This window comes from Garra rufa, chromosome 1 (assembly GCF_049309525.1).
Source record: "Garra rufa chromosome 1, GarRuf1.0, whole genome shotgun sequence".
NCBI lineage: Eukaryota > Metazoa > Chordata > Actinopteri > Cypriniformes > Cyprinidae > Garra > Garra rufa.
This window is the reverse complement of record NC_133361.1, coordinates 55369566-55384632: the sequence shown is the minus strand read 5'-3', so window position 1 is coordinate 55384632 and position 15067 is coordinate 55369566. Positions and strand designations below refer to the sequence as shown.

The 15067-nt window shown below is 38.0% G+C and overlaps 1 protein-coding gene across 1 annotated transcript in view; it reads left to right on the top strand.

The window, feature by feature from the left end:
- The window catches only part of fam20ca (FAM20C golgi associated secretory pathway kinase a), an 88411-nt gene that overhangs the window by 45278 nt on the left and 28066 nt on the right, over positions 1–15067 (top strand). The window contains exon 5 of the mRNA XM_073842977.1: positions 14251–14343. Coding sequence (XP_073699078.1) covers positions 14251–14343 — 93 coding nt within the window. The remainder of the gene's footprint in view (positions 1–14250; positions 14344–15067) is intronic.

The following is a 15067-nucleotide window of genomic DNA, read 5'->3' as shown; positions in this document are numbered from 1 at the left end:
AAAGTACAGCAGAAACAGTCAAATTTTGAAATATTTTTTTCATATTTAAAATAATGGTTTTCTATCTGAATATATTTTAAAATGTAATTTATTCATTTTATCAAAGCTAAATTTTCAGCATCATTACTCCATTTTTCAGTGTCACATGATTCTTCAGAAATCATTCTAATATGCTGAGTTGCTTTTCAAGAAACATTTTATTATTTTTATCAATATTTAAAACAGTTGAGTACATTTGTTTCATGATTCTTTGATGAAAAGAAAGATCCAAAGATCAGCATTTATCTAAAATAAAAAGCTTTTCTAACATTATACACTATAAGATTATCGAATTTTAATTTAATTATAGAAATTAATACTTTTTATTTACCAAGGATGCTTTAAATTGATCAAAAGTGATGATAAAGACGTATAATGTTACAAAAGTTTACAAAAATTTTAGATAAATGCTGTTTTTCTGAACCTTCTATTCATCAAAGAAACCTACATTTTAAAATACATTCAAATACAAAACAATTATTTTAAATAGTAAAAATATTTTGAGATTATACTATTTTTGCTGTACTTTGGATTAAATAAATGCAGGCTTTGTGAGCAGAAGAGACTTCTTTAAAAACAACAAAAAACACACTGTTCAAATACTTTTGACTGGAAGAGTGTATACATATATTATTTATTTGTTCATTTATGCTATTTTAAATGATTTCATTTACATTTTAATGAAACCTGTAGTGAATTCACAAAACATTATTTATGCGTAATTTACTCAGAAAATAACTAGGTTTTATGCAACAGCAAAGGGTGCACAGAATAAAAAAACAGGAAGGGAAAAAAAACACTGCAACAGTTGCATGAAAGATTTGTTTGTCTGAATTAGGTTGGGAACCTCATAAGCAGATAAAACTGTATAATATGCTTTGCGCTGGCTTATGTAAGCCCTGGGTAAGCCTTCCGAAGACACTAATGTTTCGTCCTTAAATTTCTAGGCCTTTTGCACCAAAAAAAGCTGTTAAACTATAGAGGTTTTATTTTCTTTTAGTTTCTGAAATGTTTGATCTCTCAGGATGGCTGTAGACCCTCCAGCCAATCTCATCTCTAATTCCTTATCATTCCAACTCCTTTTTACTTGTGTTTTTCTCATACTTGATCTATGCCTTTACTTAGGTTTCCTTCATGCGCTTTTTTATTTGGCTTTATCTCTCCCAGTGTGAAAGATGGTGAGCTCAGGTCAAACATGAGTTGCTAACCTGTCCCCTCCAGCACAGTCTGCACGTGGGCTCTAACAATCAGTCAAGTCATTGGAGCAGTAACCATATCCGGGATTACGTACGAATGATAGATCCCTCCCCTGGATCTGCCTGCAGGAGTATGGACAGGATTCAAGGAGGTTCTGCGCAGGTGGGCCGAACTCAGGAGCTCAGGAGCTCGTTTCTGTGTGTTTGAGCGCTCAGGGAGAATTCGTGACCTGCTTAAAGGTTTCAGGTGTTGGTTACAGTGTTGAGGTGTTGCCCTCGGCCCCTCCAGCGCTGACAGCACCACGGGTCACTGAGTTTGAGCAGGTGGCACTGACTTCTTAATACCTGTGGGAAACGCTGGGGAGGACACTGCAAAAACAGAGAGGAAAAACAAGAACGAGAGAAAAAAGTTGGTGTGTTGGAGCTCTGGCACTCGCAGTGCATGGTTTTGGGACATCTGTGGTGGGATAAATCCATCTGGATGGGCTGTGGTGTGTTGCTGATTTAGCTGACTGACAGCTGTCGCTATTCCTGATATGCTGTTATTATTTTAGGACCTGCGCTCATAACCCTGCTAACTTCAGTGGGACTTCCTAGTGAGGTTTCTGTAAAAACATTGACAATGAGTGACAGATTATTTCATGAATTGGTTCATTTTGTGAAGTCTAGATGAATTTCGTTTCACTTATACATGATCCTTTTTACTTTTTTAATACACATTCACAGCCCTATTCATGATATGTCATTCAATCGAAAGAAATTGTCTTTGTATTTAATCAAAATGTAATAGCTGTTCTTTTCAGATGAAATCAGTATCTCTTCTTGTTCAATCTCTCTCTCTTCACAATCCAATCAGTTCCAATGAATAACATTGAGTCCTGTTGAACATTTTTACTTGTTGAATTACCAGTTTCACTCAGGACCGAAGTATGTCACATTTTGGAAGTAGAATTGGTTTTGAATGTTTTCATTTTGATGTTTAATCTGCACGCATTCACTGCAAAAATGCTTTTCTTACTTAGATTTTTTGTCTTGTTTCCAGACAAAATGTCTAAAAATTCTTAAATCAAAAAGGATTTTCTAGACAAGTAAAAATTATTGTCTTGTTTTCAGAAAAAAATAGTCAAAATTAAGTGTGTTTTTGCTTGAAACAAGCAAAATAATCTGCCAATGGGGTAAGAAAAATAATCTTGTTTTTTTAGACGAGTAAAAAATATTGTCTTGTTTTCAGAAAAAAACTAGTCAAAATTAAGTGTGTTTTAGCTTGAAATAAGCTAAATAATCTGCCAATGGAGTAAGACAAATAATCTTCTTTTCTGTTTGAAATAAGCCCATTGGCAAATTATTTAGCTTGTTCTAAGCACAAACTCACTTAATTTTGTTTTGTTTTTTCTGAAAACATGAAAATAATTTTACTTGTCTAGAAAATTCTTCTTGATTTAAGAATTTTTAGATATTTTGGCTGGAAACAAGACAAAAAAATCTAAGTAAGAAAAGCATTTTGACTGCAAGTGACTGTAAAAGCGGAGTTTCATTCAGTCATTCCACCAAAATGTCAAAAATCTTTATTCAAATAAAGTACATACATATTATGTTCTTTAATTATGAAGAGATATCTAAATGTAAAAATGATCAAACTGAACTCTTACTTTAAAAACATCTGCAAAATCTCTTCCATTTTGACAAATATTAAAGAATATTTGTCTAATTATTAATTAAATACATATGTGTAAACAGTGTACACCATTTTTGGGTGCAAACTCTTGCTTAGCCATTTTTAAGTGCCAATGCTATTAAAGTAAATACATAAGAGACTCTTACACATCTAAAGTCAAAATATTTCTCCTGAAAGGTGGTGAAAAGTGGTGAAACCAATTTAAAAAAAGTAATTGGTTTGCTTTAGAAAAGTTTCCGAGGAGTAGGGAAAGAGAGAAAATTTCACACTGCATGTTGAATAAGTTAGCATCTCTGTTTGCTGATGTTGCTATTCAGATCTCGCATACATTACTGTCCAAAATCTCAGTGGCGAAAAGATGATTTGTACATTTATTTTTCTAAATTATGGTTTGGCTGTCTCGGTCACCTTAGTGACACAGCAAAAATATAATTTAGTTTGAGTCAATATTGTTTAGGACTTCCATCGCCTACTCCTTATTGTTTTCTCAGAAGGCTTGTTTCCAGACCAGAGATTTTATTAGTGTTTTAGTTTACATCGCAGGGACAATTACGCATATAGCCAGTTCAGCATATTCTGTTCGCATGGTTTTTGTTTGTGTGATTGCCCTGCACTGCCTTCTGTCTGTCTCTCCCACATCAAGAGATTGCCCCACCAAAACTAAAAAGGACTCCTAAAGAGGATTAATTGCTTAATGTGTTTTTTCCTGCTTCTTCTTCTTCTTCTACTTCTTCTTAAAGGGATACACTCTTAAAAGTAAAGGTGCTTTAAAAGGTTCTTCACAGTGATGCCATAGAAGAACCATTTCTGGTTTCTCAAAGAACCATTCAGTCCAAGGTACTTTATAGAACCATATTTTTCTTACCTTTTATAATCTGAAGAACCTTTTGTGAAACAGAAAGGTTCTTCAGATGTTAAAGGTTCTTTATGGAGCCATTTAAACAAAAAACGTTCTTCTATGGCATCATGAAGCACCTTTATTTTAACAGTGCAGGTACGTTTTTGTCATGAAACCAGGCTGATAAATCAAGCACCTAGCCTTGCAGTCTGCATTTACAAACATTTGTGAAAAAAAAAAATGAGTTGTTGTGTAGAGCTCAGTGAATTCAAGCATGGTACTTTGAAATTCAGTTTCATCCCTGCTACTGTAGATGTTTCATGGTAAACTGTAAGTGGAATTGGAAAGTGGAAGCGTTTACAAACAGCAGCATTTTAGCCACAAAGTAGAAGAGTAAAGTCACAGAGCAGGGTCAACGACTGCTGAGGTGCACAAAAGTCACCAATGCTCTGCTCATTCCATACACTCTTAAAAATAAAGGTGCTTTAAAGGTTCTTCACAGCGATGCCATAGAGCAGGGGATCTCAACTCTGGCCATTTTCCTGCTAGAAAGTTACAGGCAGGTGAGTTTGATCAAGGTTGGAGCTAAACTCTACAGGAAAATGAAAGTTGAGAACCCCTGCCATAGAAGAACCATTTTTGGTTCCACTCCAAACAACCATTCAGTCAAAGGTTCTTTAAAGAACCATCTCTTTCTTACCTTTTTAGAAATCTGAAGAACCGTCTTTCACCACAAAGAACCTTTTGTGAAACAAAAAGGTTCTTCAGATGTCAAAGGTTCTTTATAGAACCATTTAGACAAAAAAGGTTCTTCTATGGCATCGTGAAGCACCTTTATTTTTAAGAGTGTAGCTTGAAGAGCTCCAAACTTCCGCTGATATTAATATCAGCACAAAAACTGTTCAGCAAGAGCTTCATAGAATGGGTTTCCATGGCTGAGCAGCTGCAAACAAGCATCACATCACAAAGTGCAATACCAAGGGTCAGACTGATTGTTGTAAAGTAGGGTTCTTCAAATCTTGCCCTGGCAGAACAGGTTCACGAAAGAACAGGTTCAGTGGCAAAATGCTTTACACCAGGAATCCTCAAATCTGCTCCACCTAGCTCCAACCCTGAACAAACTCAAAGGATCCCTGGGGTAAAACAAGCTGCCACTGGACTCTGGAGCAGTGGAAACCTGTGCTGTCACGAATCACAATTCTCTGGTTGCCAGTCTGATGGGTGAGTCTGGGTTTGGTGGATACTAGGAGAACGTTACCTGTGCTAACTGTAAAGTTTGGTCAAGAAGGGATAATGGCATGAAGCTATTTTTTCAGAGGATTGGTGTCCACATTTTGGCAACCCAGGCTCATTGGAAATACATGCCTCTGTATAAATTTCTGCAACACCGTAATTGCGTTACTGCATGTTTCACGGCAGTTTCAAAGTGAAATGTCTAGAGAGTGGTGCTAAAACACGTTCAATACGTGACCGTGACACGTAACTAAGTTGGTACTGCATTTATTGCTGCGTTTTTATTACGCTGCTTGAGTTACCTATTGTGGCTGTTCAGATTTCAAATATTCAGGTAGTGTCGCTAAAGGGTGATGCTCTAACGTGTTGGAAATATCTACCACACCAAACCCAACCCTAAACCTATACCGATAGTGTTACAAATGCAAAAGTGATATAAAAATGAATTTTTTTTGGTGCTGCCATGCTATTTTAACTTCCTTATGCGGATTTGAGATGGCTGGTTGGCTGGTCTTAGATGGTTTAAGCTGGAAGTAGCTGGTTTTCTCCCAGTCTGGCCAGGCTGGAAAAGTGGCCAAAACCCCTCTAAAACCAGCCTGCTGACCAGCTATGACCAGCTAAAACCAGGCTGGTTGACCAGCTAAAACCAGCCAACCAGCCTAGGCTGGTTTTAGCTGTTTTTTTTCACCAGGGTTGTCGAACTGTAGTTTCACAGGGTTCACAATCTGTATATGTGACAACAACGTTCAGAAGTATCAGTTTTTAAATCACGCAGAATCTTAAAATTGTTTTGAAGCTATAATATAATATTGTGCAAATAATTGTGTGAAAATTAGGCTTTATTTATCAAAACTCAGTGTGTGAAATTATACTTTGTCTGAAAATGAATTTGAGTTTTACTGCCTGTAGTGTTCATTTAAACTGGAAACTGCAGTGATTTGTACATATGCATTTTGGACAATGCTATGCTTCCAACTTTGTGGGAACAGTTTGTGGAAGGCTCTTTTCTATTTCAGCTTGTCTGTACCTTAAAGCAAGGTCTATTAAGACATGGTTGGATAAGTGTGGTGTGGAAGAGCTTGAATGGCCCACACAGAGCCCTGATCTCAACCCCATCCAACACCTTTGGGATAAACTGGTCTTCTCGTCCAGCATTAATGACTGTCCTAACAAATGCTCTACTGGATGAACTGGCACATATTCCCACAGAAACACCCCAAAATCCTGTGGAAAGCCACAGAAGAGTTGCAAAACTGCAACTCTCCCAATACAGAAACCACCTTTTAGACATGCTCCTTTACCAGCATAATGGAACATGACACATTTGTGGTTGCTAACTTGGACTCAAAGCTCTTTACGTGATTGCTGTTCAGAAGATGGTTGACGTGAATATTTGTCATCTCCACTATCATGTGTTCAAGGCTCGTCAAAGCCATCTGCCAGAAAATAAAGCCTGTTATGTTTGCTAATTCGTTTCTCATTTGTTTGTTGTTTATAAAAGTATTTAACATCAGTTTTACTGCATATTTAAGTGACAAAATTAGGCGTCATTTCTCTGAGGCAATATCAATCAGACGGCTCTGCTATGTGCTGATATGTTTCATGTCAGGACTGTCACAGATTGTCCTTGAAGTGCTCTCAGCAGGCTGCCGTTTAACTGTGAGGTGACCTGTCTTTGTTTACCTGTGCGGACGGGGACTCGTGTATCCGTTTTGAGTGACACACATATTGCCGCCGCTTGGCAAACAACAAATACGCAGGCTGTCTTCTGCTTTTATTGGCAATGAGATTTATATCAACATAATTGATCTGCCTGTTCTACAGCAGAAAAAAGCACATTAATATGGCTCGACCGCTGAGCAATACACCCACCAGCCCCTAGAGCCATGAGCTGTCACATGTCAAACTGCCAGGACTTCTTCCCAGACTGGAGGCTGCACACAGGGTCAGGGTGACCGTGGCAACTGTCCTGCCAATCACAACCCGGCAAGAGGCAACAGCGCATCCAGAAAAGAGCTCTGAGCGCTTTTTAGCCACAGCGCAAGGTGACGGAGATGTACTGTGTCAAGAGCATTTGAAAAAACGTCGCTTGTGTTTTGTTATGGGGGATGTGAAGACATAATGAGAAATAAAAAGCATTGCTTTTACACTATTTTGCATGTTAGGTAGGAAATCGAGTCACTGTCTATTATATTATCCTTTGCTGCATTTGCATGATATTCAGAAATGTACAGATATACATTAATATACATTTTAAAGTCATTTCTAATCGTGTTTCAGAGTCACACACGTGCTGTGGTGATGCAGATCAAGCTTGATGGGCCTGTAATGAAGATGGTTAAAACACTAAAAATAAGATTTCTTTCTTCTGTGGAGCACAAAAGAAGATGTTTTGCAGAATGTTTTGATGCATACCCTGCTGAAAAAAACAGCTAAAACCGGCCCAGGCTGGTTGGCTGGTTTTAGATGGTCAACCGGACTGGTTTTACCTGGTCATAGCTGGTTAGCAAGTGGCCAACTAAAACCAGCTACTTCCAGCTTAAACCAGCTGAGACCAGCCAACCAGCCTAGGCTGGTTTTAGCAGTTTTTTTTTCAGCAGGGTAAGTTGGTATTTTAGTTTTCTTTGATAAATACAAAATACATTATTGTAGCTTCATAATAGTGCTGGGTATCGATTCAAAGGTCCCGATTCAATTAGATTTTTATTCGCAAGCTCTCAATTCGATTCTCGTTTTTTTTTTATTATTATTATTATTATTAAATATCCCTAGTGAAAAAAAAAAACAGCTAAAACCAGCCTAGGCTGGTTGGCTGGTTTTAGCTGGTCAACCAGCCTGGTTTTAGCTGGTCATAGCTGGTCAGCAGGCTGGTTTTAGAGGGGTTTTGGCCACTTTTCCAGCCTGGCCAGGCTGGGAGACTAGCTAAAACCAGCTACTTCCAGCTTAAACCAGCTAAGACCAGCCAACCAGCCTAGGCTGGTTTTAGCTGTTTTTTTCAGCAGGGGTAATTACTCATTTGAAAATAAAGATTTATTAATATTTATTATTATTATTAGTAGTAGTAGTAGTAGTAGTAGTAGTAGTCGTAGCATTGTTGTTACGTTAAGTCTTAAGACTGCTAAATAGTAATGTTTTTCTGACACAGTTGCTTAACTTTGAACTAAACTTTTATTTTGACGGGTTGCCGTGAAGAACTTGCAGCTGCTGTGTAAGTGATATGACAGTAGTTCTCTCAAATTAAACGGTAAATGCTAATGAAGTGAGTCTAAGTGCAGCTGGAGATGATATTGTGTGTTCATATTGTCATATAGAGAGACAACAGTAGCTGAAAACACCGCAAACGCGCTTTAGTATGTGCGCGTAGTAAACAAAACGGTGAGTTGCGCCATCCACAATTCATTCATTGCAGAAATCATGGCACATTTACTCGTGATGTCAATGCTTCTGCAGATTTGTAGTAACTATAGCATTTCACCTGAGCTTTGTTAAGCACTGAATGAATGACAGGCTTTCTCTTATAACATCGCACAAGGTAAGGTGACATCTAGTGGAGTAAGTTAGAGTAGACCAATGATAAGATTGACATTAATCAGATCTTGTATTAAATGTTTGTTGAAATAAATACCGGTAAAGATTCGCTGCTTTTGAGAATCGATATTGAATCGACCTCATTTAAGAAAACAATAAATCGAAAATCTTCATAATACTTCATAACATTACGGTTGAACCACTGATGCCACATGGACTACTTTACCAATGTCCTTACCTTCCTGGGTCTTCAACATGGTAGTTGTGTTGCTGTCTATACAGGGTCAGAAATGTATTTCATCAAAAATGTCTTTTTTGATATATCCAATATCTAAATTTGTGTTCCGAAGAAGAACGAAGATCTTACAGGTTTGAAACAAGTAAGTAATGTCTTTAAGTAGTCAACCATGCTTACGGACACCTGCTGGCTGAATAAAATCCCGCTCTTTGGTCTAGGTGGTTGTACATGACAGATACTTTAGTCACTTGCGGAGTGACTCATTTCATTCTAGGCCAAAAGCTTTACCCCCCATTCTCTCTCCTGAGAGGTCGCCTGAATCAGCAGCACATTTTAGGCCTCATCTGGCAAATAAAAATCCATTAGTTCCCTTTTGATCCAGGAAATTGAGTGTATCATAATGGCGGAGGAGGATTTCAGTGCGAAAAGCTTGCTTTGTCCCTCAAATGAAAATATATGAAGTCACAAAAAGTCTTTTCCATTAGTGTTTTGACAGTGGCGAGGGAAGAGGATATAAGCAGCACTTAGAGTTAATGGCTGGATGAAAATGGGAATTTGGGGACTAAAAAGTTAATATAATAACTCATGATATTGAGGTCTGGTGGCTGGGGCTTTTTCAAAAAGCAGGACACCCTGTAAGAAAGAAAAATCATGAATGGGATCTCTTTAATATCTCAGTTGGTACTCCGCAATGAGATTGTACTGAGATGGAGTATTCTCTTGCATAAAAAACACAAGTAATCTCACATTTTTCTTACAAGAGATCTCAACGATGGCTCAAATTGAACTCATTTCTCATTCGATTCTTCTAAGACCAAATGATCTGAGTTATGATATCCACGTTTATTTTATAGTGCTATTCTCTGTCATAGGGCTGCAACGATTAATCGAACGATGTTGTGAGGATTTACTACTAATCAAAGTACCGGCTTCATTGACTAAACGCGCCTCACAACATCGTTCGATTAATCGTTGCAGCCCTACTATGTCAACAATTTGTGTTGATTAATTTTAGAAGAAACATGTAAAAATGTGACCCTGGACCACAAAACTAGTCATAAGGGTAGATTTGCTGAATAAATATGCTTTCCATGGATGTAGCATTGTTAGGATAGGACAATATTTGGTTGAGATACAACTATTTGAAAATCTGGAATCTGAGAAAATCAAAATATTGAGAAAATCGCCTTCAAAGTTGTCCAAATTAAGTTCTTAGAAATGCATTTTACTAATCAGAAATGAAGTTTTGATATATTTACGGTAGGAAATTGACATAGTATTTTCATGAAACATGATCTTTACTTAATATCCTAATGATTTTTGGCTTTAAAAATAAAGATCAATAATTTTGATCCATACAATGTATAGTCGTGGCCAAAAGTTTTGAGAATTACATAAATATTGGAAATTGGAAAAGTTGCTGCTTAAGTTTTTATAATAGCAATTTGCATATACTCCAGAATGTTATGAAGAGTGATCAGATGAATTGCATAGTCCTTCTTTGCCTTGAAAATTAACTTAATCCCGATAAAAACTTTCCACTGCATTGTTAAGAAGGCTTCAGGGCATCCAAGAAAGTCCAGCAAGCGCCGGGATCGTCTCCTAAAGAGGATTCAGCTGCGGGATCGGAGTGCCACCAGTGCAGAGCTTGCTCAGGAATGGCAGAAGGCAGGTGTGAGCGCATCTGCACGCACAGTGAGGCGAAGACTTTTGGAAGATGACCTGGTGTCAAGAAGGGCAGCAAAGAAGCCACTTCTCTCCAAAACAAACATCAGGGACAGATTGATCTTCTGCAAAAAGTATGGCGAATGGACTGCTGAGGACTGGGGCAAAGTCATATTCTCCGATGAAGCCTCTTTAGTCTTTCCGATTGTTTGGGGCATCTGGAAAAAGGCTTGTCCGGAGAAGAAAAGGTGAGCGCTACCATCAGTCCTGTGTCATGCCAACAGTAAAGCGTCCTGAGACCATTCATGTGTGGGGTTGCTTCTCATCCAAGGGAGTGGGCTCACTCACAATTTTGCCCAAAAACACAGCCATGAATAAAGAATGGTACCAAAACACCCTCCAACAGCAACTTCTTCCAACAATCCAACAACAGTTTGGTGAAGAACAATGCATTTTCCAGCACGATGGAGCACCGTGCCATAAGGCAAAAGTGATAACTAAGTGGCTCGGGGACCAAAACGTTGACATTTTGGAAACTCCCCAGATCTTAATCCCATTGAGAACTTGTGGTCAATCCTCAAGAGGCGGGTGGACAAACAAAACCCCACTAATTCTGACAAACTCCAAGAAGTGATTATGAAAGAATGGGTTGCTATCAGTCAGGATTTGGCCCAGAAGTTGATTGAGAGCATGCCCAGTCGAATTGCAGAGGTCCTGAAAAAGAAGGGCCAACACTGCAAATACTGACTCTTTGCATAAATGTCATGTAATTGTCAATAAAAGCCTTTGAAACGTATGAAGTGCTTGTAATTATATTTCAGTACATCACAGAAACAACTGAAACAAAGATCTAAAAGCAGTTGAGCAGCAAACTTGTCATTCTCAAAACTTTTGGCCACGACTGTACAGTATTGGCTATTGCTACAAATATAGCCGTGCTACTTATAGCACAATAATGCACAAATAATGCTGGCTGAGACAAAGTTGATACTAAAATGAGCAACCTTTGAACAAAACAGTTTTCCTTTGTGTTTGTTAGTCACCAAACTGAGTGTTTTGAGTTAACATTAGCCTAGCATTGCTCTTATTTGCCGTTTTCTGCCCTCATTCCGTAACGCTTCCAGGAAAGATTTTACAGTTGTTTCAGGAAAGCACCGTGTAAGAGATACCATGAGCGGTTGAGACTGATATCATTGTAGGAGGTTGGGAGTTAAGATCTGTGGTTTAGTGCATGTCTGTCTGGATTCTATGGCTTTTCTCTTGCGCCTGTCTGTCTGAGTCTTGTAATCTGTCTGTCTGAACGCACAGGTACGTGGAAAGAACATACACCTGCAGTTTGTTTCCTGCCAAAATCGGTTCTGTGCACACACACACACACACACACACACAGACACATTCCTTTAGTTGCTGATCCAGCTATGCAGCCCACTCGGGCAGACGTCCATGTTGTCTATTTGTCTGTCCGCTAGTGTCAGGATGTCTGCTTGTAAATGCATCTAACTGAAGCGCATAGCACTACCTGACACAACAGACAGCTAAAAGCCTAAGCAAATGCAAAACAAAAATGCATTTCAATTTCTAATATGTAATAGAGAAATGCTCACAGTTTTGTATATAAATGTTCATATTTTTTGACCAAATAATTAGTAAAGAAGCTCCACAGTGGGATACTGCAGTATATTCTGAACATGATGGTATGGGTACGGTAGTAGGTCACCCAGCTGTTTTATGCATACAGAATATATACAGATATATATAGCCTACTGCATAATGCATAAATAGCAAGCATATTATGGTAGTATGTTATTCCAAAAATATCCAATGTGGTTAATGACCTGGAGGCAAAGTCAGCAATGATTTTTAACATATTTTATGCATGCAGGTACACACATATTTTATACTTTCGTTTTGAATCGACCACTAAAAGTTGGAACAGTTATATACTAAATTTGTGCATTTATTGCCTATTGAACATGCAGTGGTGAGGTTATATGATTATTAACATTATGATGACATTATTAATGAACAAATAAGCTTAAACCTTGAGCAGGCCACATGGCTATTTCAGCTGTATCAGCTCATTTTTATCAGTTTCTTTGTCATTGGGTCTTTATTTTTCACACAGATTCCTGCTCATTCTAAATCAGATACAGATAAAGTAGCACAGTAAAGATTACATTTATATTAACGCATTATGAGAGAGCGATTGCGTGTGTGAATTATTCTGCCTGACAATGTCTCTCTCTAATAGTGTACTAAGAAATATATGCTACAAGTTTTCAGTATCTAAGCTATTTTATTGAGAAATCACAGAACAGTCTTAACAATAGAGGGTTTTCACTTACGTCACGGTTTAGTCAGTTGCGTGGATGCATGTCCATATTGGAGATATTTGGATGTAAACAACAGCATTGATTGCAGAGTTAATGTACTACTGAATACATTGTTCTGCTAATTTATGCTGTCTAATTGTGGAAGCTGCTAAATCATGTAGAGAAGGACTTAGTAAGCAGGAAAGGGTGCAATATTTTGACTATCAAGTTAATAGGTTGTAAAGAAACATATAAGCAGTACTAATTAAGATATTAGCCTAATATTTCACCTACCTGATTGGAAATAAGAATAAACATGAATGTTTATTCTTGCCTTGGAAATCCTGGTTCAGTTTGGCCAACCACAAATGCCTTTTATTCCTCAGACAGTATTTTGCACTCTTCTGCTTGATTTGCTATAACCTTTGCATTCTGTAGCACTCCAAATGTTTTTCCTGGTCCGACCAACCAGTAGCCTACAGCTCAAAACATGACAATAATTGACCATTTTCAGCAGCATTAATTAGCAAAATTTCTGAGTTTCGTTCGGTTCAATGGCATTGTTTAGGTTAAGTGCCACCAATATGGCCGACTAATGACTGAATATATTTCCGTGCTACTGAAAGATTCTGTGTGCGATCTCTGTACAAGAAGTGTTGCCAAGTTTGTGGTTTTCCCTTGGAATTGGGCTACTTTAAAACTGTTTTCATGTCCACAGGTTAAATCGACTCCAATAATGTGATGTTTAGCCCCAGGAATGCACATTTTACCAGGGGTACCCAGCCAACTTACACGGTTGGGTAAGTTTTTAAGTGGTAATTGGGCGGATTTTGTTGTGAAAACCTGGCAACCGTGCGTACAAGCTACGGTCTGTACTGTATGTGTGTGCTGTACAATAAGTTATTTAAAACATGCTTTCTCCTGTTCAATTTCAAGCACACAGATGGTATAATCACACAAGTCTTGTGGAGCACTTTTGGAGTATGCATTTATTTGTGATTTTAACTGCTTGGAAACGGAGCGTAAATGTGGACTTCAAAGATTTCTTATCCTGTTGGTGCCTTGTATCCACCTTGCTCGTTCCATAAGATTGGGTGCAGCCATTTGTAAATTTTATGGGTTTAGCTTCCAGTCTTTTAGCTGTACAAAACAGCTCGCTTTGCTGTCTGATATTGCAAACTGGTGTGTCTTACGATATTATTTTAACGTATTATCTTAATTATGAGCACACTGGTTTGTAGCGCAAACAGTTTTACCATTTACTGCACGTTGTTATTCTTTTTGTTATTTCCCTACAGCGGATAATGACCACCGACTAGTTGACATCAAGCTTAAAGCGTCATGGCAGAACATTGAAGTCGAGTAGTCTGTGCAATCTCTAGTATTGCATTTTGAGACTATTAGGTGGAAAACAAACATTTCTGTTGTAGTTTCTGTGCTAACTGTGGCTCTGTTTCTGCCAGCAGCTCACTGTCTAACAAGCACTAACTAACATCAATCTTGTTTTTTTCTACTCTATCCTCCAGACAAACCAGGGAACAAGAAACACCCCCAGACTTCTTCTACTTCTCTGACTTTGAGCGACACAACGCAGAGATCGCTGCATTTCATCTGGACAGGTAAGACTGAAAACACCTACCAAGAGAGGTAGAGAGAGAGTTATTTGCAGGGCTCCGTAGGGCAGCCCAGTGGCCTGTGTAAGAGTTTCGAACAAGTTGTTTCCAGTTTTTGCTGGCTTTATTCCTTATTTACTTATGCTGTATTTTTAAACTGTTTCAGAGACAACCTGGTAGCATCTGAGTGACAATAAGAACATGTGACTGTAAGCATTGCCATTGGAGTTTTCGCTTCGCATCCCACTGTGTTTACTTTGTGTTTACTTGGCCTTTATCTTCGTTTGGCAGAAATGTTTAGAGGTGTTTAGATATGACAGGTCTGGGATTTTGTTTTAAGGTGTTTGACATTAATGTTAAGCTTGGAAGAGACAATGTCATTATTATTGTCTAAACTTCCCATTTTTTTCCCATTGTTGTTTGATTTTTTTTATGGATTTAAAAATATATAGCCTAATAAACTTATCAGTGTTGGGGGTTACACATTACAAGTAACGTGAGTTATGTAATCAGAACTAATACTTTTACTTTTACATTTACAAGAAAATATCTGAGTAACTTAAAAAAAAAAAAAGCTACACAAGTTACTTTGTTTTCCCATTTATTCAACTGACACCTTTCCTCTCCCCATGTTGAGAGAAATCAGGAGTGAGGTTCAGAGGCACTTCCTTCAGTCTGAGGCTTATTAAATGGTTAGTTCACTCAAAGATAAACATTTTGGCCCATTATT